This window comes from Lynx canadensis, chromosome C2 (genome assembly GCF_007474595.2).
Source record: "Lynx canadensis isolate LIC74 chromosome C2, mLynCan4.pri.v2, whole genome shotgun sequence".
Classification (NCBI taxonomy): domain Eukaryota; kingdom Metazoa; phylum Chordata; class Mammalia; order Carnivora; family Felidae; genus Lynx; species Lynx canadensis.
This window is the reverse complement of record NC_044311.2, coordinates 87,730,183-87,758,107: the sequence shown is the minus strand read 5'-3', so window position 1 is coordinate 87,758,107 and position 27,925 is coordinate 87,730,183. Positions and strand designations below refer to the sequence as shown.

General features: G+C 37.6%; 1 protein-coding gene across 6 annotated transcripts in view; it reads right to left on the bottom strand.

Moving 5' to 3' along the window:
- LMLN (leishmanolysin like peptidase) overlaps positions 1-27,925 on the bottom strand; it is a 119,260-nt gene that overhangs the window by 68,548 nt on the left and 22,787 nt on the right. For all 6 annotated transcript variants that reach the window (XR_004344092.1, XM_032594740.1, XM_030330523.2 and 3 more), the window contains exons 6-11: positions 27,089-27,267; positions 23,505-23,610; positions 19,597-19,691; positions 14,236-14,353; positions 12,542-12,649; positions 8,736-8,812 (exon numbers count right to left, since the gene is read on the bottom strand). Coding sequence is in view for 5 of the 6 variants with exons in the window: in XM_032594740.1 (XP_032450631.1) it covers positions 8,736-8,812; positions 12,542-12,649; positions 14,236-14,353; positions 19,597-19,691; positions 23,505-23,610; positions 27,089-27,267 (683 nt within the window). In the remaining variant the exon portion in view is untranslated. The remainder of the gene's footprint in view (positions 1-8,735; positions 8,813-12,541; positions 12,650-14,235; positions 14,354-19,596; positions 19,692-23,504; positions 23,611-27,088; positions 27,268-27,925) is intronic.

Genomic DNA, 27,925 nt, shown 5'->3' with positions numbered 1-27,925 from the left:
GGCTTGAACCCATGAACTGTAAGATCATGACCTGAAGCTGAAGTCAGATGCTTAACCAACTGAGCCACCCAGGCACCCCAATAAACTATTTTCAAATTACGGTATGTACATCGTGGGGTACCTGGTTGGCTCAATGAGTAGAATAGAGTAGAGCATGCACTCTTGATCCTGGGGTGGCAAATTCAAGCCCCATGTTGGGTGTAGAGATAACTTTTAAAAAAACAAAAATGGTATGTACATTGTTTTTATTAGACATAATGCTACTGCACACTTAACAGAGTGTGGTATACTATAAACATAACTTTTATATGCACTAGGAAACAAAAAAATTCATTTGACTTGCTTTATTGCGGTGGTCTGGAGCCAAACCTGATATTTCTCTAAGGCATACCTATATCTAATTTTAGAACATTTACATCACCCCTCAAAAACTATGTCCCTGAGGCATCTGGATGGCTCAGTTGGTTAAGCGTCCGACTCTTGATTTTGGCTCAGGTCAGGATGGATGTGAGAGGTGGGGAGAGGAAGTTTTCAAGGATGATTCCCAGGTTTCTGGATGGATAAATAAAAAAGTTTTCTACTGAAACAACTTAGTTAATCTACAATGAAGTCTTATGGATAAAAATTAATTTCCATGTCTTTAACTTTAAATATTGCCAGATATTTAGAAACATCTAGCCCATTTTGTTATTGTGTTGCCCCAGAAAAAGGAAAAGTGCTATAAAATTTGCACTTTCATTAGTGACTCTCACACTCCACAGTGTTTGTGTAACCTATAAGTATCTTTTTTTTTTATGTATGAAATTTATTGTCAAATTGGTTTCCATACAACACCCAGTGCTTATCCCAAAAGATGCCCTCTTCAGTACCCATCACCCACCCTCCCCTCCCTCCCATCCCCCATCAACCCTCAGTTTGTTCTCAGTTTTTAAGAGTCTCTTATGCTTTGGCTGTCTCCCACTCTAACCTCTTTTTTTTTTTTTTTTCCTTCCCTTCCCCCATGGGTTTCTGTTAAGTTTCTCAGGATCCACATAAGAGTGAAAACATATGGTATCTGTCTTTCTCTGTATGGCTTATTTCACTTAGCATCACACTCTCCAGTTCCATCCATGTTGCTACAAAGGGCCATATTTCATTCTTTCTCATTGCCACGTAGTACTCCATTGTGTATATAAACCACAATTTCTTAATCCATTCATCAGTTGATGGACATGTAGGCTCTTTCCACAATTTGGCTATTGTTGAGATTGTTGCTATAAACATTGGGGTACAAGTGCCCCTATGCACCAGTACTCCTGTATCCCTTGGGTAAATTCCTAGCAGTGTTACTGCTGGGTCATAGGGTAGGTCTATTTTTAATTTTTAGAGGAACCTCCACACTGATTCCCAGAGTGGCTGCACCAGTTTGCATTCCCACCAACAGTGCAAGAGGGTTCCCGTTTCTCCACATCCTCTCCAGCATCTATAGTCTCGTGATTTGTTAATTTTGGCAACTCTGACTGGCGTGAGGTGATACCTGAGTGTGGTTTTGATTTGTATTTCCCTGAGGAGGAGCGACATTGAGCATCTTTTCATGTGCCTGTTGGCCATCTGGATGTCTTCTTTAGAGAAGTGTCTATTCATGTTTTCTGCCCATTTCTTCACTGGGTTATTTGTTTTTCGGGTGTGGAGTTTGGTGAGCTCTTTATAGATTTGATACTAGCCCTTTGTCTAATATGTCATTTGCAAATATCTTTTGCCATTCCGTTGCTTGCCTTTTAGTTTTGTTGATTGTTTCCTTTGCTGTGCAGAAGCTTTTTATCTTCATGAGGTCTCAGTAGTTCATTTTTGCTTTTAATTCCTTGCCTTTGGGGATGTGTCAAGTAAGAAATTGCTGCGGCTGAGGTCAGAGAGGTCTTTTCCTGCTTTCTCCTCTAGGGTTTTGATGGTTTCCTGTCTCACATTCAGGTCCTTTATCCATTTTGAGTTTATTTTTGTGAATGGGGTAAGAAAGTGGTCTAGTTTCAACCTTCTGAATGTTGCTGTCCAGTTCTCCCAGCACCATTTGTTAAAGAGCCTGTCTTTTTTCCATTGGATATTCTTTCCTGCTTTGTCAAAGATGAGTTGGCCATACTTTCGTGGGTCTAGTTCTGGGGTTTCTATTCTATTCCATTGGTCTATGTGTCTGTTTTTGTGCCAATACCATGCTGTCTTGATGATTACAGCTTTGTACTAGAGGCTAAAGTCTGGGATTGTGATGCCTCCTGCTTTGGTCTTCTTCTTCAAAATTACTTTGGCCATTCGGGGCCTTTTGTGGTTCCATATGAATTTTAGGATTGCTTGTTCTAGCTTCGAGAAGAATGCTGGTGCAATTTTGATTGGGATTGCATTGAATGTGTAGATAGCTTTGGGTAGTATTGACATTTTGACAATATTTATTCTTCCAACCCATGAGCATGGAATGTTTTTCCATTTCTTTATATCTTCTTCAATTTCCTTCATAAGCTTTCTATACTTTTCAGCATACAGATCTTTTACATCTTTGGTTAGATTTATTCCTAGGTATTTTATGCTTCTTGGTGCAACTGTGAATGGGATCAGTTTCTTTATTTGTCTTTCTGTTGCTTCATTATTAGTGTATAAGAATGCAACTGATTTCTGTACATTGATTTTGCATCCTGCGACTTTGCTGAATTCATGTATCAGTTCTAGCAGACTTTTGGTGGAGTCTGTCAGATTTTCCATGTATAATATCATGTCATCTGCAAAAAGTGAAAGCTTGACTTCATCTTTGCCAATTTTGATGCCTTTGATTTCCTTTTGTTGTCTGATTGCTGATGCTAGCACTTCCAACATTGTGTTAAACAACAGCGGTGAGAGTGGACATCCCTGTCGTGTTTCTGATCTCAGGAGGAAAGCTCTCAGTTCTTCCCCACTGAGGATGATAATAGATGAGAGCTTTTCATAAATGGCTTCTATGATGTTTAAGTATGTTCCTTCTATCCCGACTTTCTCGAGGGTTTTTATTAAGAAAGATGCTGAATTTTGTCAAATGCTTTTTCTGCATCGATTGACAGCATCATATGGTTCTTCTCTTTTCTTTTATTAATGTGATGTATCACGTTGATTGATTTGCGAATGTTGAACCAGCCCTGCATTGCAGGAATGAATCCCACTTGATCACGGTGAATAATTCTTTTTATAAGCTGTTGAATTCGATTTGCTAGTATCTTATTGAGAATTTTTGCATCCATATTCATCAGGGATATTGGCCTGTAGTTCTCTTTTTTACTGGGTCTCTGTCTGGTTTAGGAATCAAAGTAATGCTGGCTTCATAGAATGAGTCTGGAAGTTTTCCTTCCCTTTCTATTTTTTGGAATAGCTTGAGAAGGATAGGTATTATCTCTGCTTTAAACGTCTGGTAGAACTCCCCTGGGAAGCCATCTGGTCCTGGACTCTTATTTCTTGGGAGATTTTTGATAACTGATTCAATTTCTTCGCTGGTTATGGGTCTGTTCAAGCTTTCTATTTCTTCCTGATTCAGTTTTGGAAGTGTGTGGGTGTTTAGGAATTTGTCCATTTCTTCCAGGTTGTCCAGTTTGTTGGCATATAGTTTTTCATAGTATTCCCTGATAATTGCTTGTATTTCTGAGGGATTGGTTGTAATAATTCCATTTTCATTCATGATTTTATCTATTTGGGTCATCTCCCTTTTCTTTTTGAGAAGCCTGGCTAGAGGTTTATCAATTTTGTTTATTTTTTCAAAAAACCAACTCTTGGTTTCATTGATCTGCTCTGCAGTTTTTTTAGATTCTATATTGTTTATTTCTGCTCTGATCTTTATTATTTCTCTTCTTCTGCTGGGTTTGGGGTGTCTTTGCTGCTCTGCTTCTATTTCCTTTAGGTGTGCTGTTAGATTTTGTATTTGGGATTTTTCTTGTTTCTTGAGATAGGCCTGGATTGCAGTGTATTTTCCTCTTAGGACTGCCTTCGCTGCATCCCAAAGCGTTTGCATTGTTGTATTTTCATTTTTGTTTGTTTCCATATATTTTTTAATTTCTTCTCTAATTGCCTGGTTGACCCATTCATTCTTTAGTAGGATGTTCTTTAACCTCCATGTTTTTGGAGGTTTTCCAGACTTTTTCCTGTGGTTGATTTCAAGCTTCATAGCATTGTGGTCCAAAAGTATGCATGGTATGATCTCAATTCTTGTATACTTATGAAGGGCTGTTTTGTGACCCAGTATGTGATCTATCTTGGAGAATGTTCCATGTGCACTCGAGAAGAAAGTATATTCTGTTGCTTTGGGATGCAGAGTTCTAAATATATGTCAAGTCCATCTGATCCAATGTATCATTCAGGGCCCTTGTTTCTTTACTGACCATGTGTCTTGATGATCCATTGTTGTAAGTGGGGTGTTAAAGTTCCCTGCAATTACCACATTCTTATCAATAAGGTTGCTTACGTTTGTGAGTAATTGTTTTATATATTTGGGGGCTCCCGTATTTGGCGCATAGACATTTATAATTGTTAGCTCTTCCTGATGGATAGACCCTGTAATTATTATATAATGCCCTTCTTCATCTCTTGTTACAGCCTTTAATTTAAAGTCTATTTTGTCTGATGTAAGTATGGCTACTCCAGCTCTCTTTTGACTTCCAGTAGCATGAAAGATAGTTCTCCATCCCCTCCCTTTCAATCTGAAGGTGTCCTCAGGTCTGAAATGAGTCTCTTGTAGACAGCAAATAGATGGGTCTTGTTTTTTTTATCCATTCTGATACCCTATGTCTTTTGGTTGGCGCATTTAGTCCATTTACATTCAGTGTGATGTCTGTAGGTTTCATGCTTATAGCAATGTCTCTGGTACTTTGTCTCACAGGATCCCCCTTAGGATCTCTTGTAGGGCTGGTTTAGTGGTGATGAATTCCTTCAATTTTTGTTTGTTTCGGAAGACCTTTATCTCTCCTTCTATTCTAAATGACAGATTTGCTGGATAGACGATTCTTGGCTGCATATTTTTTTCTGTTCTTCACATTGAAGATTTCCTGCCATTCCTTTCTGGCCTGCCAAGTTTCAGTAGAGAGATCCGTCATGAGTCTTATCGGTTTCCCTTTATATGTTAGAGCACATTTATCCCTAGCTGCTTTCAGAATTTTCCTTGTATTTTGCCAGTTTCACTATGATTATGTTGTGCAGAAGATCGATTCAAGTTACGTCTGAAGGGAGTTCTCTGTGCCTCTTGGATTTCAATGCCTTTTTCCTTCCCCAGATCAGGGAAGTTCTCAGCTATTGTTTCTTCAAGTACACCTTCAGCACCTTTCCCTCTCTCTTCCTCCTCTGGAATACCAATTATGCGTAGATTATTTCTCTTTAGTGCATCACTTAGTTCTCTAATTTCCCCCTCATACTCCTGGATTTTTTTATCTCTCTTTTTCTCAGCTTCTTCTTTTTCCATAATTTTATCTTCTAGTTCACCTATTCTCTCCTCTGCCTCTTCAATCCAAGCTTGGTCATCTCCGTTTTATTTTGCAGCTCATTAATAGCATTTTTAGCTCCTCCTGGCTGTTCCTTAGTCCCTTGATCTCTGTAGCAATAGATTCTCTGCTGTCCTTTATACTGTTTTCAAGCCCAGCGATTAATTTTATGACTATTATTCTAAATTCACTTTCTGTTATATTGTTTAAAGCATTTTTGATCAGTTTGTTAGCTGTCGTTATTTCCTGGAGGTTTTTTTGAGGGGCATTGTTCTGTTTCATCATTTTGGATAGTCCCTGGAGTGGTGCGGAACTGCGGGGCACTGCCCCTGTGCTGTCTTGAATAACTTGCGTTGGTGGGCGGGGCCGCAGTCAGACCTGATGTCTGCCGCCAGCCCACCGCTGGGGCCACAGTCAGACTGGTGTGTACCTCTGTTCCCTTCTCCTAGGGGTAGGATTCACTGTGGGGTGGCGTGGCCCCTCTGGGCTACTTGCACACTGCCAGGCTTGTGGTGCTGGGGATCTGGCGTATTAGCTGGGGTGGATCGGCAAGGTGCACAGGGGTGGGAAGGGCAGGCTCAGCTCACTTTTCCTTCGGTGATCCGCTTCGGGAGGGGCCCTGTGGCACCAGGAGGGAGTCAGACCTGCCACCGGAGGGATGGATCCTCAGAAGCACAACATTGGGTGTTTGCCTGGTGCAAGCAAGTTCCCTGACAGGAACTGGTTCCCTTTGGGATTTTGGATGGGGGATGGGCGAGGGAGATGGCGCTGGTGAGCACCTTTGTTCCCCGCCACGCTGCGCTCTGTCATCCAGGGCTCAACAACTCTCCCTCCCATTGTCCTCCAGCCTTCCGGCTCTCCAAGCAGAGCTGTTAACTTATAATCTTCCAGATGTTAAGTCCCGCTTGCTGTCAGAACACACTCCCTCCGGCCCCTCCGCTTTTGCCAGCCAGACTCGGGAGCTCTGCTTTGCCGGCGGGCTGCCCCTCCGCCCCAGCTCCCTCTTGCCAGTCTGTGTAGCGTGCACCACCTCTCTGCCCTTCCTACCCTCTTCCGTGGGCCTCTCGTCTAATCTTGGCTCCGGAGAATCCGTTCTGCTAGTCTTCTGGTGGTTTTCTGGGTTATTTAGGCAGGTGTGGGTGGAATCTAAGTGATCCGCAGGACGCGGTGAGCCCAATGTCCTCCTACTCCGCCATCTTCCCCTCACTGCAACCTATGAGTATCTTAATGAAATTAGCATGTTTTATAAAAGGGCTATAAATACACTGTTAAACAGAGCAACAGGACCACTTTTGCTGGCCATTGCTTGCTCAAGGATAAATGGGAAAGAGTTATAATGGTACTAAAAGAAATCCAGTCTTTTCTTTTCTTTTTTTTCAAAAATATGAATTTCCCAACTCGGCCCACTAAAAGCTAAGAGAAGCACCAATAACCTAGCAGCAATGAACACAGTGCCTAGGTTGTGGTTTCTAAAAGCTATTCCCCATTAAATGGAACTAGTGCTCCTTGGAAGATTAGCTGATGCCCAAATCTAGGACAGGGTGTATGCTTATTAGCCTGGCACATCCTGCTATACAGAAAAAAGGAAGTAAGGTAGGAAGCTATCAAAAAGCAATGAGACTTGGGGCGCCTGGGTGGCTCAGTTGGTTAAGTGTTCAACTCTTGATTTCGGCTCAGGTCATAATCTCATGGGTCATGCAGGAATTGAGCCCCATGTCGGGCTCTGTGCTATTAGCATGTAGCCTGCTTGGGATTCTCTTTCTCTCTCTCTGCCCCTCCCTCATTTTGCTCTTTCTCACAATAAATAAAAATAAAACATAAAAAACAAAAAACAAAAAACCAACTAATGAATCTTGCCAAAAGGACTCAGGAACCCACAGAGACAAAGACTCCAACTGGAGTCATTTAAAAACAGTATTCCAAGGCACCTGGGTGGCTGAGTGGGTTGAGTGTCTGACTGTTGATTTCAGCTCAAGTCATGATCTCATACAGTTCAACAGTTTGAACCACAGTGGGGCTCTGCACTGACAGCATGAAGCCTGCTTGTGATTCTTTGTCTACCTCTCTCTCTCTCTCTGCCCCTCCTGTACCCTTGTGCATGTGCTATCTCAAAATAAATAAACTTAAAAAAAAATATTTTCTCTCTCCCTCTCTGTCCCTCCCCTGCTTGTGTGCACACATGCACACATGTGCTCTCTAATTAAAATTTTAAAATAGGAGCACCTGGGTGGCTCAGTTGGTTAAGGATCCAACTTTGGCTCAGGTTATGATCTCTCGGTTTGTGAGTTAGAGCCCCACATCAGGCTCTGTGCTGACAGCTCAGAGTCTGGAGCCTGCTTCAGACTCTGTCTCCCTTTCTCTCTGCCCCTCTCCTACTCATGCTCTGTCTCTCTGTCTCTCTCTCGAATAAACAAAAAATAATAAAAATAAAATAAAATACAGTATTCTATGGCTTTACCAGAAAGTTCTACTGCTTTTTTTTTTTTTTAAGTTTATTTATCTATTTTGAGAGAGAGAGAGAGAGAGGGAGGGAGGGAGAGTGTGTTTTTGGGCATGTGCCTGTGTGAGTTGTGTCCATGAACAGGGGAGGGGCAGAGAGAAAGGATCCCAAGCAAGCTCCACACTCAGCAGGGAGCCCAATGAGGAACTCCCTGAGAAGGACTCGATCCCACCACCCTGGGATCATGACCTGAGCTGAAATCAAGGGTTGGACGCTCAACTGACTGAGCTACTCAGGTGCCCTAGAAAGTTCTACTGCTTTAAATAAAAAACCAGGATTCTCGGGGTGCCTGGATGGCTCAGTTGATTAGGTGTCTGACTCTTGATTTCAGCTCAGGTCATGATCTCATGGTTTGTCGGATTGAGCCCCATGTCGGGCTCTGCTCTGACAACACCAAACCTGCCTGAGATTCTTTCTCACCCTCTCTCTTTGCCCCTTCCCAACTCTCGCACATGTACTTGTGTGCTCTCTCTCAAAATAAAGTTTAAAAACTAGGAATCTATACATTATCAATTTCATTTATAATTTTAAAAACTTGTTCAGATTAGTCTTTCCTTTATATTAGCATGGCCTCTACGTATTAGAAATAAATCTCATAATGCCTGGAATTCTGTTCTATTCGTTACTATATCTCAGGGCCCCATTTATTGAATGAATGAATGGAATTGCTATAGGTAATGAGAGCTAAATAAAATTCAAAGACTATTTTATTTTACTTCAATGTAAAATGTATTTTCTTAAGCTAATATTAATGTCATATAACATTCTTACAGCTGTCTTACCCAGTGTCCTCCATTAATGCCAGAGTGATTCGAGAGAAGACTCGGTTCTGGGTGTGAGAACCAGTCATTGCTTCATTCTGAAAATCAAAAGATTTTAAATTAGAGGGCCAGATGTCTTGAAACTCCCAATAATTTCCATGATTACTTTGACGTATATGTAAAATGTCTCAAGTGTGAGAGGCTCACTTATTCACTTCAAGTAGTGAAATAAATAAGCCTTCCTTAATTAATTTATGTATCTATCTACCTATCTATCTATCTATCTATCATGACAAGACTGAAGCTTAAAGCAAAATCTGCTTTCTGCCTTAAATGACTATATTATGTACAATTTCCCAGAAATGGCAGACAACCAGCATTTAGAACTCTGATGAATATGAAAATAACTATACATAAGCAGAAATGCTGTAAAAATATTATAATATCTAGACAAAGTAAAGTGAGTGGTTGAGACAGATGCCCACAGAATATTAGAGGGGGTGAATATTGACCTGAATTTAATTAAAAAAAAAACAAAAAAAAAATGCTTTTATAACCTTCAACCTTATGATCACAGAAATACACATCAATATATAAAACAAGTATCACAGAATCATAGGATCAAAGAAGTTGCACAAGGGACCTAAAATGCCATCAAAGTCTACTGTCTACCCAGTGTTTTAATTCATATCATGTAATTCCTACAGCAGCTCTGATTATTCTTCAAATCCTTATGTTGAATACTGGATGGTCACCTCAAGTACTTTAATATCACTAAAAAAAATAGTTCAAGGATACAAAGTTGATTTCAGAGAAAGGCAACCATTAATGAAATTAATACTCTCACGTTTCTACTGCAAAAATAAATAAATTTTCATGTCTGGTCAATCTACAGTTTTCTTAAGAGAATCACTTGGGAAAATTGCTTAAGGAAAATAAAAGAACTAAAAGTCCCATGGGAGAAACAAGTGTAATGTGTCTTCCATTAGTTTCCATCACTATTATTTTGTGGTCACCTGGATAAGAATGGTCAGCAGAAGCATTAATTTCGCTCCTTTGTAATTTTGCTAACTTGTATATAAGCTTAAAAATACACACTCTCTCTCTCTCTCTCTCTCTCTCTCTCTCTGAGCTAGAAATTCCATTTCCAGGGATTTATCTTTCTCTTTTTTAAAAATTTTTTTAATGTTTATTTTTGGGACAGAGAGAGACAGAGCACGAGCAGGCGAGGGGCAGACAGGGAGGGAGACACAGAATCTGAAACGGGCTCCAGCCTCTGAGCTGTCAGCACAGAGCCCGACATGGGGCTCAAACTCACGAACCACACGATCATGACCTGAGCCAAGGTTGGACGCTTAACAAACTGAGTCACCCAGGCACCCCTATCTTTACTATTTCTATGTAAATACATCTGACCTTGAGTTAACTTCCTAGTTCTGCTCTCCTGGAAACCTAAAAAAGGTGGAATGTCAACTGTGTCACCAGGCAACAGTGGTGTGATGCCTCAGGACATCACAGTAAATGATGGACTTGGTAAATGGACATGAATACCTGTTGGTAAGCCATAGCTTGCAACATCCCCATGTGCACAGATTCTTATGGGGATGTCACTTACAGAGATCTAGAAGTTATGTTTATGGAACTGTTAAAAATAAATATATTAGTCTTTATTTGAGACATAGTACTTCTAAGCCAGGCTGGTTCTTGCACCACCCCCCCCCCCCCCGTATGGCCTTCTGCTCCTATATTTGAGCTGGAGTGCAGAGGGAGAGAGGCATGAATGACAGCCCCTAGACTGTTGCGTGGAGCATGAAAAAAATGCCTGACTTCTACCATGCTGGCATGCTGTGTCTTGTATCTTTCCAAGTAAATGTTTTTTCAATGACGCTTGTTAGGTCTTGTGAGTTTGATGGCATGTTTAGTTGAACCTAAGAATACCCACTGAAATGCCACTCCTGAAAGATATCACAGATATAAATAAAGTGCTCATCACAACATTTTTAAAATAATAAATTTTAAACTGGCTGGCTGGCTCATGGTAGAATGTGTGACTCTTGATCTGGGCATTATAAGTTCAAGCCCCACATTGGATGCAGAGATTACTTAAAAATAAAATCTTAAGACATAAATAAAATAAAAAATTTAAAACACAGTTGTTCATTAACACAGGACTGTTGTTACATTCATATAATGAATCATGTTGGTTTATAATGACTTATCCCTGGATTTTAATATTTTGTGCAATGGAGCAACAGCAGCTAAATATAAAGTACACTAAGACAGCTGAAGATAGCAACAGAGGAATGCTGTGCATGATACCCATTTACTCCATGTTCTTCTACTTGGTTCAATATGGCCAGAGGCTCTTAGAAGTGCTTATTGCATGTTTCTAATTTTGTACATTTTGCTCTTGTCCCCATTACTCAATTTAGTCTCTGTTCCAACTACCATTGCTTTTTGTTGTTGTTTAAGGTAAAGAAATATTAGAGTAAATAAAGGAGTTTATTTACTGGAAATATGTTTAAAATTGAGCTAGCACTTTATTGTGACTTACTGCTTTTGTTAGTGGCATGGTATTTGTTTTTCCCATGAGTCTTATTTTTAGTGTTCAATTTTGAAGAGGCTTTTTAGGAAAGCATACACTGCATTACATCAGGAGCACCTGTACTGCTTGGAAAAACGTCTAAGATATATTATGAAGTGGAAAATTGTTCATTAACATATGAATTCATTTAATGAAAAACCTGTGTGTTAGTGTGTGCATCTCTACATATACATAACATTCCTTGAAGCATATACAAAAAACTTAAATAGTGATTACATCTGGGGGCACCTGGGTGGCTCAACTGGTTGAGCATTAGACTTCAGCTCAGGTCATGATCTTGTGGTTCATGAGTTCAAGCCCTACATCGGGCTCGCTGCTGTCAGTGCAGAGCCTGCTTTGGATCCTCTATCTCCCTCTCTCTGCCCCTCTCTCGCCTGTACGATCTCAAAAATAAATAAACATTAAAAAAAAAATAGTGATTACATCTAAAAAGCGGGTCTGGAGAGCTGAAGGGGAAAAGAAACTTTAAGTTACCAAATGTTTTCAGGTTTACATAGAGTTCACCTAATGGAAAAGAAAGGGAAGTTGAAAAGAGGGGGAGGATTTATTTTAGTGGCTGCCTATCAAACACTGGAGTTTTAAAAAGAGGCAAGGAGTTAACCAAACAAAACAAAAACAACCCAAGGCGGTCAGTTAACATTCATTCTAGCTCACTACTGATTGGAACTTATTAATGAGAAACTGCTTGTTAAGAGAAAAAAGGGGCAACTGGGGGGCTCAGTCAGTTAAGGGACCGACACCTGATTTTGGCTCAGTTCATGATCTCACAGTTTGTGATATCTGGCCCCAAGATGGGCTCTGCGCTGACAGTGCAGAGCCTGCTTGGAATTCTCTCTCTCCCTCTCTCTGCACCACCCCAGGTTGCATGTGCACGCTCTCTCTCTTTCTCAAAAATAAAACATAAACATAAAAAAATTACTTTTATTAAAAAAGAATTTCTTGGGGCGCCTGGGTGGCGCAGTCGGTTAAGCGTCCGACTTCAGCCAGGTCACGATCTCGCGGTCCATGAGTTCGAGCCCCGCGTCAGGCTCTGGGCTGATGGCTCAGAGCCTGGACCCTGTTTCCGGTTCTGTGTCTCCCTCTCTCTCTGCCCCTCCCCCGTTCATGCTCTGTCTCTCTGTCCCAAAAATAAATAAATGTTGAAAAAAAAAAATTAAAAAAAAAAAAAAGAATTTCTTTCATTAAAGAAAAAATGCCTAGTAAAATTTTAAAATAAACTGACCTCTAATAACCGCTTTTCCCAATGGTTGAGCTCAGTGCCCATGCCACCTTGATTTTCGAGTTCCATTCCCTCCAGAATTGGACAGTTAAAATGTTTTCGCGCTTCATCCTAAGAATCAGAAAAAAAAAAAAATAAACCCTACAAAAGTACAATATAATAACGGCAGATATGGTAAAGTAGCCATTAAAGAATTACTTTGGTGAGAAGTGAAAACATCTTTTAAAAATATGGTTTTTAATGTAATTAAATATATTTTGATACTATTACATTCCTCTGCTAGTAAATTCTCTTAACATTTTTTCCTCTATTTGAAGATTTTGTCACATATATTTCAAAAAAACTATAGACTAACACGATTGCCATTTATAACTATTATGTCAACAATGTTTTCAATGAAGGGATCAACTGCTCTTATTATAGATATAGTCTTGGAAGAAAAGTAAGTTCTTCATTAAAATACAATTTTGCTCATTTGGTTTTTCCTGTCCTTTAGTTAGAAATTTCCAGTGACAGGAGGGGTGCCCTGAGTGGCTCAGTCGGTTGGGTGTCCGACTTTGGCTCAGGTCATCACCTCTCCATTCGTGAGTTCGAGCCCCACATCAGGCTCTGTGCTGACAGCTGAGAGCCTGGAACCTGCTTTGGAGTGTCTCCCTCTCTCTCTGCCCCTGCCCCACTCACACTCTGTCTCTCAAAAATGAATAAACGCTCAAAAAAAAAAATTTTTTTTTAAGAAATTTTCAATGATAGGAAATATCCCAAGAACAGGGCAAAAATCCACAAGGCAGGGCACCTGGCTGGCTCAGTCAGTACAGCATGCAACTTTTGATCCTAGGATTGTGAATTTGAGCCCTATGCTGGGGGTAGAGTTTATTTAAAAAATAAGAGGGTGGAATGGTTAATTTTATTAATTAAATGGTTAATTTAATAATAATTAAATGGTAAATTAGTTAGTGGTTAATTTTATTAACCATTGGCTTGGCTAGGCCACAGTGCCCAGATATTTGATCAAACATTATTCTGAATGTTTCAGTAAGGGTGTTTTGGGGTGAGATTAATAATTAAATTAGTAGACTTGAAGTAAAGCAGATTACCCTCCATAATACAGACAGGCCTCATCCAATCAGTTGAAGGCCTTAATAGAACAAAGACTGACTTTTCCTGAGCAAGAAGGAATTCTGCCAGCTTATTGCCCTTGGACTCAAAATGCAACTCTTCCCTGAGTGTCCAGCCTGCTAGCCTACTCCATCAGAGTTTGGAATCTCCAAACCTCCAATTGCACGAGCCATTTCTTTCAAATAAATTTTCTTCTCTCTCTCTCATTTCTAGCCCTATTTCTTGGGCAACACATTTTGTTGGCTCTATTTCTTTGGACAACCTTGACTAATATGGACTAGTATTGAAATGATCAGCAATTATACAAATAGTACCAGTCATCCTAAGAGGTATCATAGTAGAGGGACATTGGCTTAAAGCAGTAAGTAGAATGGAGCCATGAGAGTTATTGACAAATTTCCATTTCTTCAGATTTCTCATGGCTTGTAGCTTTACTGTACTGCCTTTATATTAGTTTCCTTATTATAGGCTCTGAAATTTACTTTTAACTTCTTCAGCAATAATGATTAGTAGAGAAAAGACCGTAAGAAATGAAAAGAGTAGATGGTTCGTGAAACATGAAGAAGTTGGGTAATACATACGACAACACGAGGTGTTACTAGAAGATACACAGTGTGAGGAACTATCTTATTATCTCGAACATTCCATAATCTCTCCACCTTTCGAACTACTTTATCACTCCATTGATATAATCCAAGACTGCAATTAAAGAATAAAAGACAGTCATTTTGCAAATTCATCACAGCTTTAAATAGTGAAAGTATTTATGAACATCAATATGCAATTAAGATATTTGAGTTTACTATATACCAAATACTGCAACATACATGACAACATTTTCTAATCTTTTCAACAACCTGATGAGATTATCATCAATATTGTGCAGATAGAGATGGAACGGTAGAGAGAGGAAGTAACTTCTCAAGTTCACAAAGCTAATACTTTGCTCAGATGATGATGAATTATTCCCTTTTAACACAAATTTTGGATAAAACAAAAGCAAGTCCAGAGACATATCCAAGCACATAAGGAAACTTAATAACATCAAAAAATGGCATTTAAAAAAATGGCATTTTAATTTAGTGGGAAAGTACAATTTATTTATTAACTGTGATGTAACACTGGTTATCCATCTAGAAAAAAAGTTAAATCCCTATTTCATCCCATATACAGAAATAAATTCCGAGAAGATGTCAGCAAAGATGGCAGACCTCTGAAAATTCTCTGTTCTTTTTTTTTAATTTTTTTTTTTCAACATTTATTTATTTTTGGGACAGAGAGAGACAGAGCATGAACGGGGGAGGGGCAGAGAGAGAGGGAGACACAGAATCGGAAACAGGCTCCAGGCTCTGAGCCATCAGCTCAGAGCCCGACGCGGGGCTCGAACTCACGGACCGCGAGATCGTGATCTGGCTGAAGTCGGACGCTTAACCGACTGCGCCACCCAGGCGCCCCTGAAAATTCTCTGTTCTTGAAAGCAGTGAGAAAAGTGGCAAAATGCCTAATCAACTTTTCAGAACTTTGGAAATTAACAAACGCTTTCAGCAATCCAGGAAGTATTAAAACAAAAAAAAGGCTAGGAGTGCCTGGGAGGCTCAGTCAGTCAAGCGTCCGACTCTTGATTTCAGCTCAAGTCATGATCATGAGATCGAGCCCCTCACTGCTAGTGTGGAGACTGCTTGGGATTCTCTCTCTCCCTCTCTCTCTCTGCCCCTCCCCTGCTCTTGCATACACACTTTCTCTCAAAATAAACAACAAAAAAAATTGTTTAAAAAATAGATAAATCTCAGTAAGAACTGCAAGCTTTGTGGCATTTTCCCATGCCTTGCCAGCCCTGAAAACTAACAGCCCGCAATCACAGTAAAAACCAGCAAACCTGGCAGCCACTATAGAGGTGGTAGAATGGGGGTGACTGGAAGAACACATTAAAAACAGCCCCCATAATCCAACTCTATCTACAAGAAACACAGTTCAGACTCAAGGACACAAATAGGTTGAATGTAAAAGAATTAAACAGATAATACCATGCAAACAGTACTCAAATGAGAGCTGGAACGACTACACCAGTATCAGACAAAATAGACCTTAAAACAAAAGTTGTTAGTAGAAATAAAGAGGGAAGTTCTATAATGATGAAAAGGTCAATCCACCCAGAAGATATAATAGTTATAAACATATATATACCTCACAAAAGAACCCCAAAATACATGAAGCAAAAATAAATTCCAAATGAATAAAAGCTATGAATGTAAAAAATTGAAATAATTTACTAGAAGACAGGAGAATATTTTTATAATCATTGGAGGGCAGGAATTTCTCAAGCAACAGAAGAAAAAAACAGATGAATTTAATGATATAAAAATTTTAAATTTTTCTATGAAAAAAATATTATAATGAAATAAGATAACTAAGTGGGACAAATATTTGCAACAAACATGAAAAAGGATTACTATCCCCCAATTATAAAGTACTCTTACAAAATCACTAGAAAAGGAAAAATAACCCAGGACTAGACAAAAGACATAAATAGGCTGTATACAAGTACAGAGGAAATTCAAATGGCTGAAACCTCAGTAGTAGTCCTAGAAGTATAAGATACCATCTTTTACTCTCAGATTGGCCTTAAAAAAAAAAATCTATAATATCCACTACTGGTAAGCATTTATATATCATTGGTGGGATATAATGACATCATTTATAATGGACATTAATTTTGATTTTTCCCCATAATCCATATCATTTTTTTTTAATTTTTTTTTTCAACGTTTTATTTATTTTTGGGACAGAGAGAGACAGAGCATGAACGGGGGAGGGGCAGAGAGAGAGGGAGACACAGAACCGGAAACAGGCTCCAGGCTCTGAGCCATCAGCCCAGAGCCTGACGCGGGGCTCGAACTCCCGGACCGCGAGATCGTGACCTGGCTGAAGTCGGACGCTCAACCGACTGCGCCACCCAGGTGCCCCTCCATATCATTTTTTTCTGGCTTTTTTTTCCCCCTAGATTACCTCAATCATCAACCCTATGAATCTCTCATTTTCACCAATAAAACAGAATAGAAAGAGGCTATATTTTCCCACTATTATTTTATGGAAATTTTAAACATACAAAATGTTGACAAAACTGCAAAGAGCACAGCTGCAGATCTAATAATCTTCACTTCGATTCTACAATTAACATTTTGTTTTATTTGTGTGTGTGTGTGTGTGTGTGTGTGTATGTTGCCATATATCTGTTCATCTATCTATGCCTTGAAGACGCTATTTTTAATTCTTTTGATCTTTCTCCATAGCAAAGTAATGTTTAAACATCCATAGTGATCAAAGCCAGCAAGAAAACAGCTTTTACCTTATTAATAACTCCAAATATTCTCTTCATCATCTACATTTCAAGACAAATAGTTTCTCCAAATAAGTAGGTTAGGGACAAATCCAACTCTTCATGTGTCTATCAACTGAATTTCCTATCATTCTATTATCTCCATTCATACTGTAAGATTTCCTGCTTTTGAGTATACAAGAGAGTACTGCAAATCTTGTATTCTTGAGAATACAAGAAAGTACTGCAAATTATGAGCTTAACAATAGTTCTTTTTAAATATTTATTTACTGAGGGGGAGGAGGGGAAGAGAGAGGGAGAGGGAGGGAGGGGGAGAGAGCAGGACCATGAGTGGGGAAGGAAGAGAGAGGGAGAGGGAGAATCCCAAGCAGGTCCCACACTCAGCACAGAGCCCAACATGGGGCTCAATCTCACAACTGTGAGATCATGACCTCAACCGAAATCAAGAGTTGGACGCTTAACCCACTGAGCTACCCAGGCGTCCCTTAACAAAAGTTCTTATGTGTGGGTATCTCTTTCTTCCTTAACTACATCACTATGTAGGTGATGCCTATCTCATCATTTATGTTTCTCATAAAGACCAAAATTCTTAGGAAAGACCAGACTCCTCCTACACCACCAAATGAACACAAACTATTTAAAGAAGGAAAATATCTATGTCCAATTAGAATTTGTTTCTTCACATGTACTCTAAAAAATATGATGAATAAAGTATTATCTGCTTCAATATTTAATTCTAGCTATTTTAATAGAGATCTCTGTAATTAAAGTAAAATATATACAAAGTAAACAAATTTGAAGTATAAGAATTAATGTTTGTTTTTTTTTTTTGAGGTGAGGGTGGAGCAGAGAGAGAGGGAGAATCCCAACCAGGTTCCACACTGTCAGCACAGATCAAGTGGAACTTGATCTCACAAACCTCAAAATCATGTCCTAAGCCAAAACCAAGAGTCAGCTGCTTAACCGACTGAGCCACCCAGGCACTCCAGGATTAATTAATTTTTAATTCCACATCCATATACCACTAATCTGATAAACATATGGAACAGTATAAGCACCCCCAGAAGGTTTTCTTGTGCTTCTTTCCAATCTATACTCAACTTCAACTTGTAGGTCATTTAACAGCTTGGCCCTTCTAGTAAAACCACTCATCCTTTATCATTGCTCTTTTTTAAAAACTACACAAATGGACTGACTTCTTTTGTTCAACATTAGATCTGTGATATTCATATATGTTGTTGCATGTAAAAATAGTATATTCTTTTTTAGTGCCTCGTAGTTTTCAATTATATGAATATATCGTAATTTATTTATCCATGCTACAACAAAACTGCCATGAACATTCTTGTGCTTATCTTTTTATGGACATATGCTCTTAGAGATTTGTATTTTAATTTTTTTTTTTTTCAACGTTTATTTATTTTTGGGACAGAGAGAGACAGAGCATGAACGGGGGAGGGGCAGAGAGAGAGGGAGACACAGAATCGGAAACAGGCTCCAGGCTCTGAGCCATCAGCCCAGAGCCTGACGCGGGGCTCGAACTCACGGACCGCGAGATCGTGACCTGGCTGAAGTCGGACGCTTAACCGACTGCGCCACCCAGGCGCCCCGAGATTTGTATTTTATATAAATGAATTCAAATGGTTACAGATCTGTGACTGATACACTATAAAAAATTCTTGACACATTTTTTTTAGTGTTTCTTAGTATTATTCATTTTCAGCCCTAACCCTCTAGATCACTGCTAATATGTTGTACTAAATACAGTATCAGTTTACATGTAAATATTGCCATGATAGGTGATAATTATTTAAAAAAAAAACAAAATAGGGGCACCTGGGTGGCGCAGTCGGTTAAGCGTCCGACTTCAGCCAGGTCACGATCTCGCGGTCCGTGAGTTCGAGCCCCGCGTCAGGCTCTGGGCTGATGGCTCAGAGCCTGGAGCCTGTTTCTGATTCTGTGTCTCCCTCTCTCTCTGCCCCTCCCCCGTTCATGCTCTGTCTCTCTCTGTCCCAAAAATAAATAAACGTTGAAAAAAAAAATTAAAAAAAACAAAAAACAAAAAACAAAATATAGAGGCACCTGGATGGCTCAGTCAGTTAAGCTTCCGACTTTGGCTCAGGTCATCATCTCACGGTTCATGAGTGTGAGCCCCACTTCCGGCTCTGTGCTGACAGCTTAGAACCTGGAGGCTGCTTCAGATTCTGTGTCTCCCTCCCTCTCTCTCTCTGCCCTTCTCCACTCATACTCTATCTCAAAAATAAACATTAATAAACAAACCAAAATATAACCAACTCATATTCTCCCATGGCCTGACTATACTGTACAGCAACACAAGTTACAATGTGGTGGAAAAGAGCTCTGCTGCAAGAAGATTCCTGGCTCTTTGGGCAAGTCACTTAAGTTTTCTGCATCTTAACTGCTTCATCTCTAAAATGAAAGGGTAAAGCTAAATGGCCTCTTTTATCCTGTTTTAATAGCTATAGTTTTTTTAGGCTAGCCATGAAGCCGCTATTATTTATGGCAACTATCATGCCATGAGTCTCAGATTCTAATCTTAGCACCCTCCTAAAAGAGAAGAACAAGAACAAAAAATAACAAATACCTATAATTAAAAGGTGGGAGACCATCTGCAAATCTTGAAGTTAGAGGATTTCCATCTTTATCATGGTAGAATGCAAATAGGCCAGCAGAGAAACCCTATAAAAAAATTCAAAATGTCTCAGAGTGAAAAATATCAAGTCTGATTAAATACATCATAACATGGTGCTATCAAAAGAGAACACTCATATAACCTTGTAAAAGCACCCAGCCAATACTTCTACTGAAATATGTCATATATTGGAATTGGAAAAAAATTAAGTATTCCATCTAATGAATTTTAAATTTCAATTACTTGAAGGAATTGTAAGTTAAGAAATTCAAAGTAATAGTGACAACATTCTTTGGTACTGGCATAAATAAGAAATTTGTTTAAGAATATATTTACCACAGTCGATCCTCTTCACATGAACTCATTACATAAACTCTATAATTGCACCCAGGGTATATTACCATTGAGAACAACTGACAATACAGTTTAGAGTAGGAGGTGGACAATCAAGTGTACTCCCTAAGAGCACTCAAAAAATTCAGTCTTTGATCCAAAAGTACACACACTTAATACATATCTGTACTTAAAAAGACTGGAAGTGTGTGTGCATGTGTGTATGTACACTTAGGAAAAAAATAATGGAAACATATATCAAAATGTTAACTGTGGTTCTTCTGATGGTAGGGTAATGTGTAAAATAACTCATATTCCCCTAATTTTTTTACAATATGAATTTGTTACGTTTATAGTCACAATTTAAATACTATTTTTTTCAGAACCACTAATTTAACATTCCTTCAATGTTCAAGAAACTTAAAAAGGAGTTTATAATTTTGTTAATAAATGATGCTAAAGCACCGTTATGCCTTGGAATTATCTCAATTATATGTGGATAACATTTCATTAATAAAAATGAATACATTTTATGTATACATGGAAAGACTGGAAATTTCCCTCAATTATTTTATTCTTTACAATATATACAAATAAGTAAAACAATTTAACTTATAAAGCATTACCACATTCAAGAAGAAGGTATTGCTATCAATCATTCTAAATTACTGAATTAAATACTATTTTTAAGTCTTTAATTTTAATTTTAATGAGATAATGGATACTTCACATAAAGGTATTAAAATTCCTGTTCTCTATCCTTCACCTCCCAAAATAGATGAGAAAATAGGCAAAAAAAAAAAAAAGAAAATTATTGCCATTTGATATCTATTTCATTAGTGAGATTTCTTTTCTTGCTCTTTCCTAATCTAATACCTAAAACAAAACACTTCTGTGACTACTTCTTTATGTATGTTTCATACATTGAGAATATGCTATAGCTCATATCCAAATAGCTAACAATCAGAAACGATCACTTAATTAATCAATTTCTTTGGCAAATTTCTTTGCTTACACAACTGTGGCCTCTGTGTCATTCAAAGCTTGCCAAAATGATTAATGGAATCCAGGTTATTCTTTTATTCCTGAATTTCTTCTTCTTTTTTAATCTCTGAAGATGCAAAGGACACTTAATTGAGTCAGCTAAGAAAATCAAAATAGCTTTCAATATACAATTCACTGAAGTTATACAAAGCTTAAAATAGTGTAATTTGCCTCATCCTTTATAATATTCTAAATATACATTTTTTTCCCACTGTATCAGCTTGAACATTTTTCTAAGCACTCACATTTCAGAAGGTTTATTCGGTATTCAAAGCACCACAGGTAAGTGTAATTGATAGTTATGAACATACAAAACTTTATGGGGAATCTGTGTTAAACATTTAATTCTTACCATCTTCCAGGATAGGCTTTGAGACTTAAGTTAATATTTAAAATTTCTTAGGTTTTTACAGTTTTTAAAATAATTCAAATATATAAAAAGTAAAAAAAATATCCATAACAGAAACTTATGTATCCTCTTTAAGGCTATTTAAGATGTTAGTTTACCATATTTTCGGCAAACTTTTAAGAAATAAAACACTGCAGAGTAAATATTGCTGAAGCTCCATTACCTAATCCTTTCTCCTCCTTCTTTTCCCAGAGGTAACCACTACACCTTGAAGTCACTGTGTATAACTTTTTTTTAAATGTTTATTTGAGGTGGAGGAGAGGGAGAGAGATGGAGGGGCAGAGAGAAAGAGTGAGAGAGAGAGAATCCCACTGTCAGTGCAGAGCCCAATCCAGGGCTCGATCCTACAAACCGAAATGCGAGATCATGACTAGAGCTGAAATCAAGAGTCAGATACTTAACTGACTGAGCCACTCAGGTGTCCCAATGTACATAACTTTCATGCATTCTTTTATAGTCAATGGTATCTAGCTTTGAGACCCTCTGACTGCTGAAGTCTGAATACCTTCTTATACATGACTCAGCCAACTGTTTTTTTTTCTTTTCTGAATTGCCTGTTCATAACCTAATTTATCTCATGCCTGGGATCTCGGCATTCATGTTCATTTATATACCACATTTAAAATCTGCTGTTTCTCTCTGGTTCTCTCAACATCAAGTATCTATAGTTTTTAGCTCTTAGGAAGAATGAGTCTTGTTTCACCTCAATTAGCAGGTTCAGCTTACTTTTTTTAAAAATAAAAGAAAAACAGAATTCGTTTTAGAATCTTCTTACTTGAAGGATATAAATGTCTGGTTACATAGGTGTTTCAGTGAGTTATGTAATGTATTTACTGATTTAAAGACTGAGGCTTGCATATTAAAGTCATACATGATAGCTCACTAAGACTAATAAAGGGTGCTTGGGTGGCTCAGTCAATTAAGCATCTGCCTCTTGATTTTGGCTCAGGTCATTATCTCATGGTTTGTGAGTTCAGGCCCCATGTCAGGCTCCACACAGACAGAGTGGAGCCTGCTTGGGATTCTCTCTCTCTCTCTCTCTCTCTCTCTCTCTCTGTCTCTCTCTGTCCCCTTCTTCCCTGCACACACACACTCTCTCTCTCTCTTTCTCTCTCTCAAAAATAAATAAATAAATAAAAAGACTAATAGATAACTGCCACTAATTTTATTATACCTTACTATATACAGCATGGTGCTATAGGATTTCTGTTTTGTCTTAATCTCCAAGAAAAAACTCCACTGTACTATGTACTACTACTGTTCTCTTCATTTTAACAGATGAAACTAGGCTTATAAAGCTAAATAATTTGCATAAGATCCCAAATATTTTTAGTGGTAGAGCTAAGAAGACTCACACCCCTAAATCTGTGTGATCTATTGTCTCTCAATCACTGCATTTTACTGCCATCTATTTTCTAAATACATAAATGGCATCAAGAAACCATTTCCTAGGGTTTTAGATAACTTTTTAATTTCCCAGATATATTATAAAAGTTCACTATTTTGGACAAATTGGGGAAAAGGAAGGAGGGGTTCTGAATCAGTGTATGTAAATTTTAGAAAGCCTAAGCAGACCGAGAGGACTTTTGAAATCAGACCTCTGCAATAAGATCTAGAATTAGCATATCAGTTATCACTTTACAGGAAAGTGAATTTTTGTAAATTACTAAGTTTTTTTTTTAATTTTTTTTTTAACGTTTATTCATTTTTTGATAGACAGAGCGTGAGTGGGGGAGGGGCAGAGAGCGAGGGAGACACAGAATCCGAAGCAAGCTCCAGGCTTGGAACTGACAGCACAGAGCCTGATGCGGGGCTCCAATTCACGGACCGTGAAATCATGACCTGGGCTGAAGTCGGACGCTTAACCGACTGAGCCACCCAGGCGCCCCACTAAGTTTTCTTCTTAGGAACAGTGATCATTTTCTCAAAAATCCTATTACCAGAGACCTAGTCATCTAGGTTTTACTGACATAAATCTAAGAATCCAAAATTTAACGTATATATCAAAATAACAACATAATAAACAGAAAATTAACGCATGAAGGAAAGAACAGTAATTAACAGCAAAATTTACCAGGGCATGAATAATCTCATGTTTTACTGTAGACAGCATCCCAATAAACTCCTGAGGCTGGGTAGAGATCATATTTGGACACAGGTTAGCATATCCTGCTATTGGCCTGTTAAAATAGACATTGAATTTTTTATTATATTCCAGAAAAATCAGTATTATGATATTTACTAACTTATACTTTTCTAAAAAAAAAAAAACTGACTAGGTCAGAAAAATCTTTGCTAAATATCAAATGTCATTTTATACCATAATATCTAACTCACTATCTTATACTTTCAAGACATATACCTTTGTTTTCCTATGGTGTGGCTAATTAGCACCTGTCCTCACAAAAGTAAAGTTAATGTACACTTAAGTGTGAACTTGTAAAATATGTCAACATATACCAAAAGATAAGAATGGACTGAAAAACTTAAATTCTAACATGTTTTACTTGCAAAATCCATATCTGATTTCAGCATTTCACTACATTTATAGGCACATGGGATGAGCAGGTAGGTGGAGAGGGATGCTAGGTATACAATAGGATAATAATCAAATCATTCAGGTTGTTCAACCTTCTTATGCCCATCTTGCTATTCCCTTTCTCTGCCTGAACACTACCTTCATTCACATACAGATTTTTTATCTTCCCATCATCTTCTTTCATATTCTATACTTTCTAGAATCTATACAGTTCTATCACTTTCTGAGCCTAGAACCTGAGAGTCCAAGACCTGACTAGTACCCAATATAATTCAGTTAGTTACACCATGTACCTACCTGTCTTTCAAAAGCTGTGGCAAACAGACAACAGTAAGGACTCCAAAGTCCTTTCTCCCACCACTACCTCAACATTTTATCACAGAAATACCAAAAACTCACCAAAATGTAATCACTTTATACAAAGTAACATTTGCCTTAAGTAAAAAACATATGGTATATTTTGTTCATACTTGAAAACAACAGACTTATACTCAGAAAATAATCCACTTACCAAAACATTGCCACAGTGACCTCTAAAATATAAAATGGATATCACTGCCAGGCTTAAAACCCATCAGGCACTTCCCACAGCATTTAGAATTAAACATCCCTGTCTGCCTCTCCAATGCATTTCCTTTAGTTCTCATCTTCAAAAACAGCGTCCACTGAAGTGGCTTCTACCAAACAACAGGCACACATGGAATTTTCCTAACATAAGTCTTCCTCAAACTCTTTATCTGGCTGAAGCCCATCAATGTTCAGGTTACACCTAAAGTTTCACTCTTTCAAAGAGGCCGTCTGTGCTTAATTAATCTAAATTATGTTTCCCCCTTTGTTCTCTTTTATGTTATAGCACCCTTTTTTTCCCTATAAAGTATTGATCCTATTTTGAAATCACATTTATTTCTAAGTATATTTAATATCTGCCTGCCTCTGTAATTCCTATGTTCCATGAATGAGGCAGGTACATGGGTCTATTTTGTTCACTTAGTCTGCAAAAACCATATTAGGCATTCAAGTATTCTTTGAATGAATTAATATGGCAGTTTTGAAAGAACGTTTCTCTTTTCATCAAAAAGATTAAGAAAGAACAACTGCAGATACTGTTCTTTCTTCCAACATCAACATGCTCCTCAGAAAAAAACAATTCTTTTCCCAGATATATGAGTAGCTTCAATTCCACTGATACAAAGAACATTTACTCTTTTAGTTACTCATTTATATCAAATGTGAACCAAAAGCTAAAGTGCTTTAAGAAAACATAACAGCAGTGCAAAAAACCCTGAAATATGAAATTAGGTTATGGGATTCTCATCTGTGTGAAGATTCCTGTGCTGGATTCTCTCACCAAAAGACAACTAGATACTTTAGGTGTTTTCAGCATTGTCAGATGCTGAAAGGAGATGAACTATTCTAGACCCATCTCAACCTGGGATTTTATATTCCTGTCCCCATTTTCCAAAGGAAGCCATTCCCTTCCTAATACATAAGGTTCACTTTAATGTGTCTTTTAAGAAAAGTAGTAAGAGCTCATTGTAAAAAGTTATATATCCAAATAACATAGATATGTATAAAGAAAAACATGAAAATTCCAGTTTACAACCTACCCCCCTACAGAGGTAACTGCTACTAACAGTTTGCCCAGAACTGAAGGGTTTCCCAGCATTTTCAGACAGGGAAGTCTTGGCCAAACTGGGATGGTTGGCAATTCTAATTATTTCTTTTTCCTTAGTACATTCAAGTATGTGTAATACACACACACACACACACACACACACACACACACACAGACATGTAATCATATTATGTACATTGTTTTACAATATTCTTTGAAACTCAACAGTATTTTGAAAATGAGATTGTGTGTGTGTGTGTGTTCACAATCCATACAGTTTAGTTCAAATTAAGATAACCACTATTTTGCAGCACCACCATTATGAAGGCTTATTTCACAAAGACATCTACGTTAAGAAAGTATCTCATTTTATGAAGTAACTTAATTTATCATTCATTTAGCACTTCAAAATACCACATTTCCTGAGACATACTGAGACACTGTTAATTATAAAATATCATAAATTTAATTATACCTTCTCAGGAAAAAAGGAACACTCTATTAAACACATGTATTTTTATAAACACTGGTATGTGTGTATATATATATATATATTGCATATATATATATATATTCCTCATATATATATATATATATATATATATGCAAAAACATAGCACTTTACTTAGTCATTTGACTCTAAGCTTTCCCAACACTTAGAAGCTAATGATTTTTTAGATTTCAGATCATCAGTTACACAGCATCATGGTAATAGACTGTTCCTCATAATCCATGATGCTCATTTTGACCTCTTTACCACCTTTGGGACTGACAGTATAATTCTGTAGCATATACCAGTGTTTCCTTTGTATTGCCTACTTGGTTCAACTAATAATTTCATTTTTTTCCTTAAATGAATACACATCAATAGAAGTCAAACAGTTCTTTAAAGTCAGCTAGTCTTGATAGATAGAGGAACCTTCAAGACCTCAGCAATGGTCCTATGTACATATGAAATGGTCACATTAATTCTCCTAAATTTGAGAATGTTACAATCTATTCTGACATACGAAAATTTCTACTGCCTTTGATTTGTCTGGAGTGTGACAGGCAACCTTCTACATATATAATAACATTTCATTTCAAGCTTGCTTCACTGGGAAAATTTTTAAAAATCTTTTGTAAATAAATAAGAGGTCTCTAAATTTTTTAAGTGATAATTTATCTAAGTGAAGGACATGGCAAATTATATGACAATTAGATAAACACTTATTTTAGCACAGAAGTGCTAAAATTAAAATTCAAATTGTTTCCTTAGAGAGCTATTTACTTCCAAAGAAAATTCTCTGGACAATACTTTTTCTTTAGAGTTGGTACTGACATTACTATATGAATAATAATTCTATCACTTGACATTTTCTCCCCACTCCCCCATCCAAGCTCTGTTTCTTATTATTGGAGGCAATCTGGAAAATGCAAACTTCTTGTACTCTTAACACTTAGAACCTGTGTTAAGAGTTTCCATAATTAAGTCTTAGAGAATAAGTCTCTGGGGAAAGTTTACCTGTCCATTTTTGCTTCCTGCTGACAATAGGCTGCATAAGAGATGATGTTTTCACGGCTGCACCTCTCGGTGGCCAGAGCACCAACATATAGAACAAAGTCTGCATCCCGGACGCCTTCTTGGTCTTGCACACCTACTGCTAAACAGGACCACTTACCCCCACGGCAGACCCTGCATCTCTGCACCATGGCAAGCAAAAGAAAATCAGACCAGAGACAAGATTAGCTGTAGGGACTTTTAATGTATAGTGAACCCAGACTCTAAATTCATACGATTTAACTTTTATTTATTATCCCTCAACTTTTGCCAAATCCATTCCTCCCTCTACTCAGTTCCTATCTCTAATTTTGAATTTGCTTCACTAAAATTTCTACTTTATGTAAAATGATTATAATCTACATATAATAAACATAATCTAATCCATAATGTTAATTAAAACAACTGTTATTTATAAAGGGCAGCCAACCTGGACACAAAAAAAGACAGAAAAAGTTTTAAACTTTGAAACTAACTGACAATTACAATGGACTTCCTTGTACTTTTTTTTTTCAACTTCCTGTAAATGTATAGTTATTTCAAAATTAACTAATAAAAACATTTTATCTATGGAAATATATTTTCTATTATAAAGTAATTCATGTAGTTAGTTAAAAATTCATATAATACAAACAAAAAGTTAGTCATCTTTACCTTTTAAAGATGAGTTTAAAGGTAAAGTCACCTCAACATTACCCTTAATTTCTAGTTTTCTAATCAATTCTGTGCCCTTATAACATCTGCTTTTTAGAAAACTTCTCTCAAAGTTCTAAACAATTATAATTTCCAAATTTATAAATA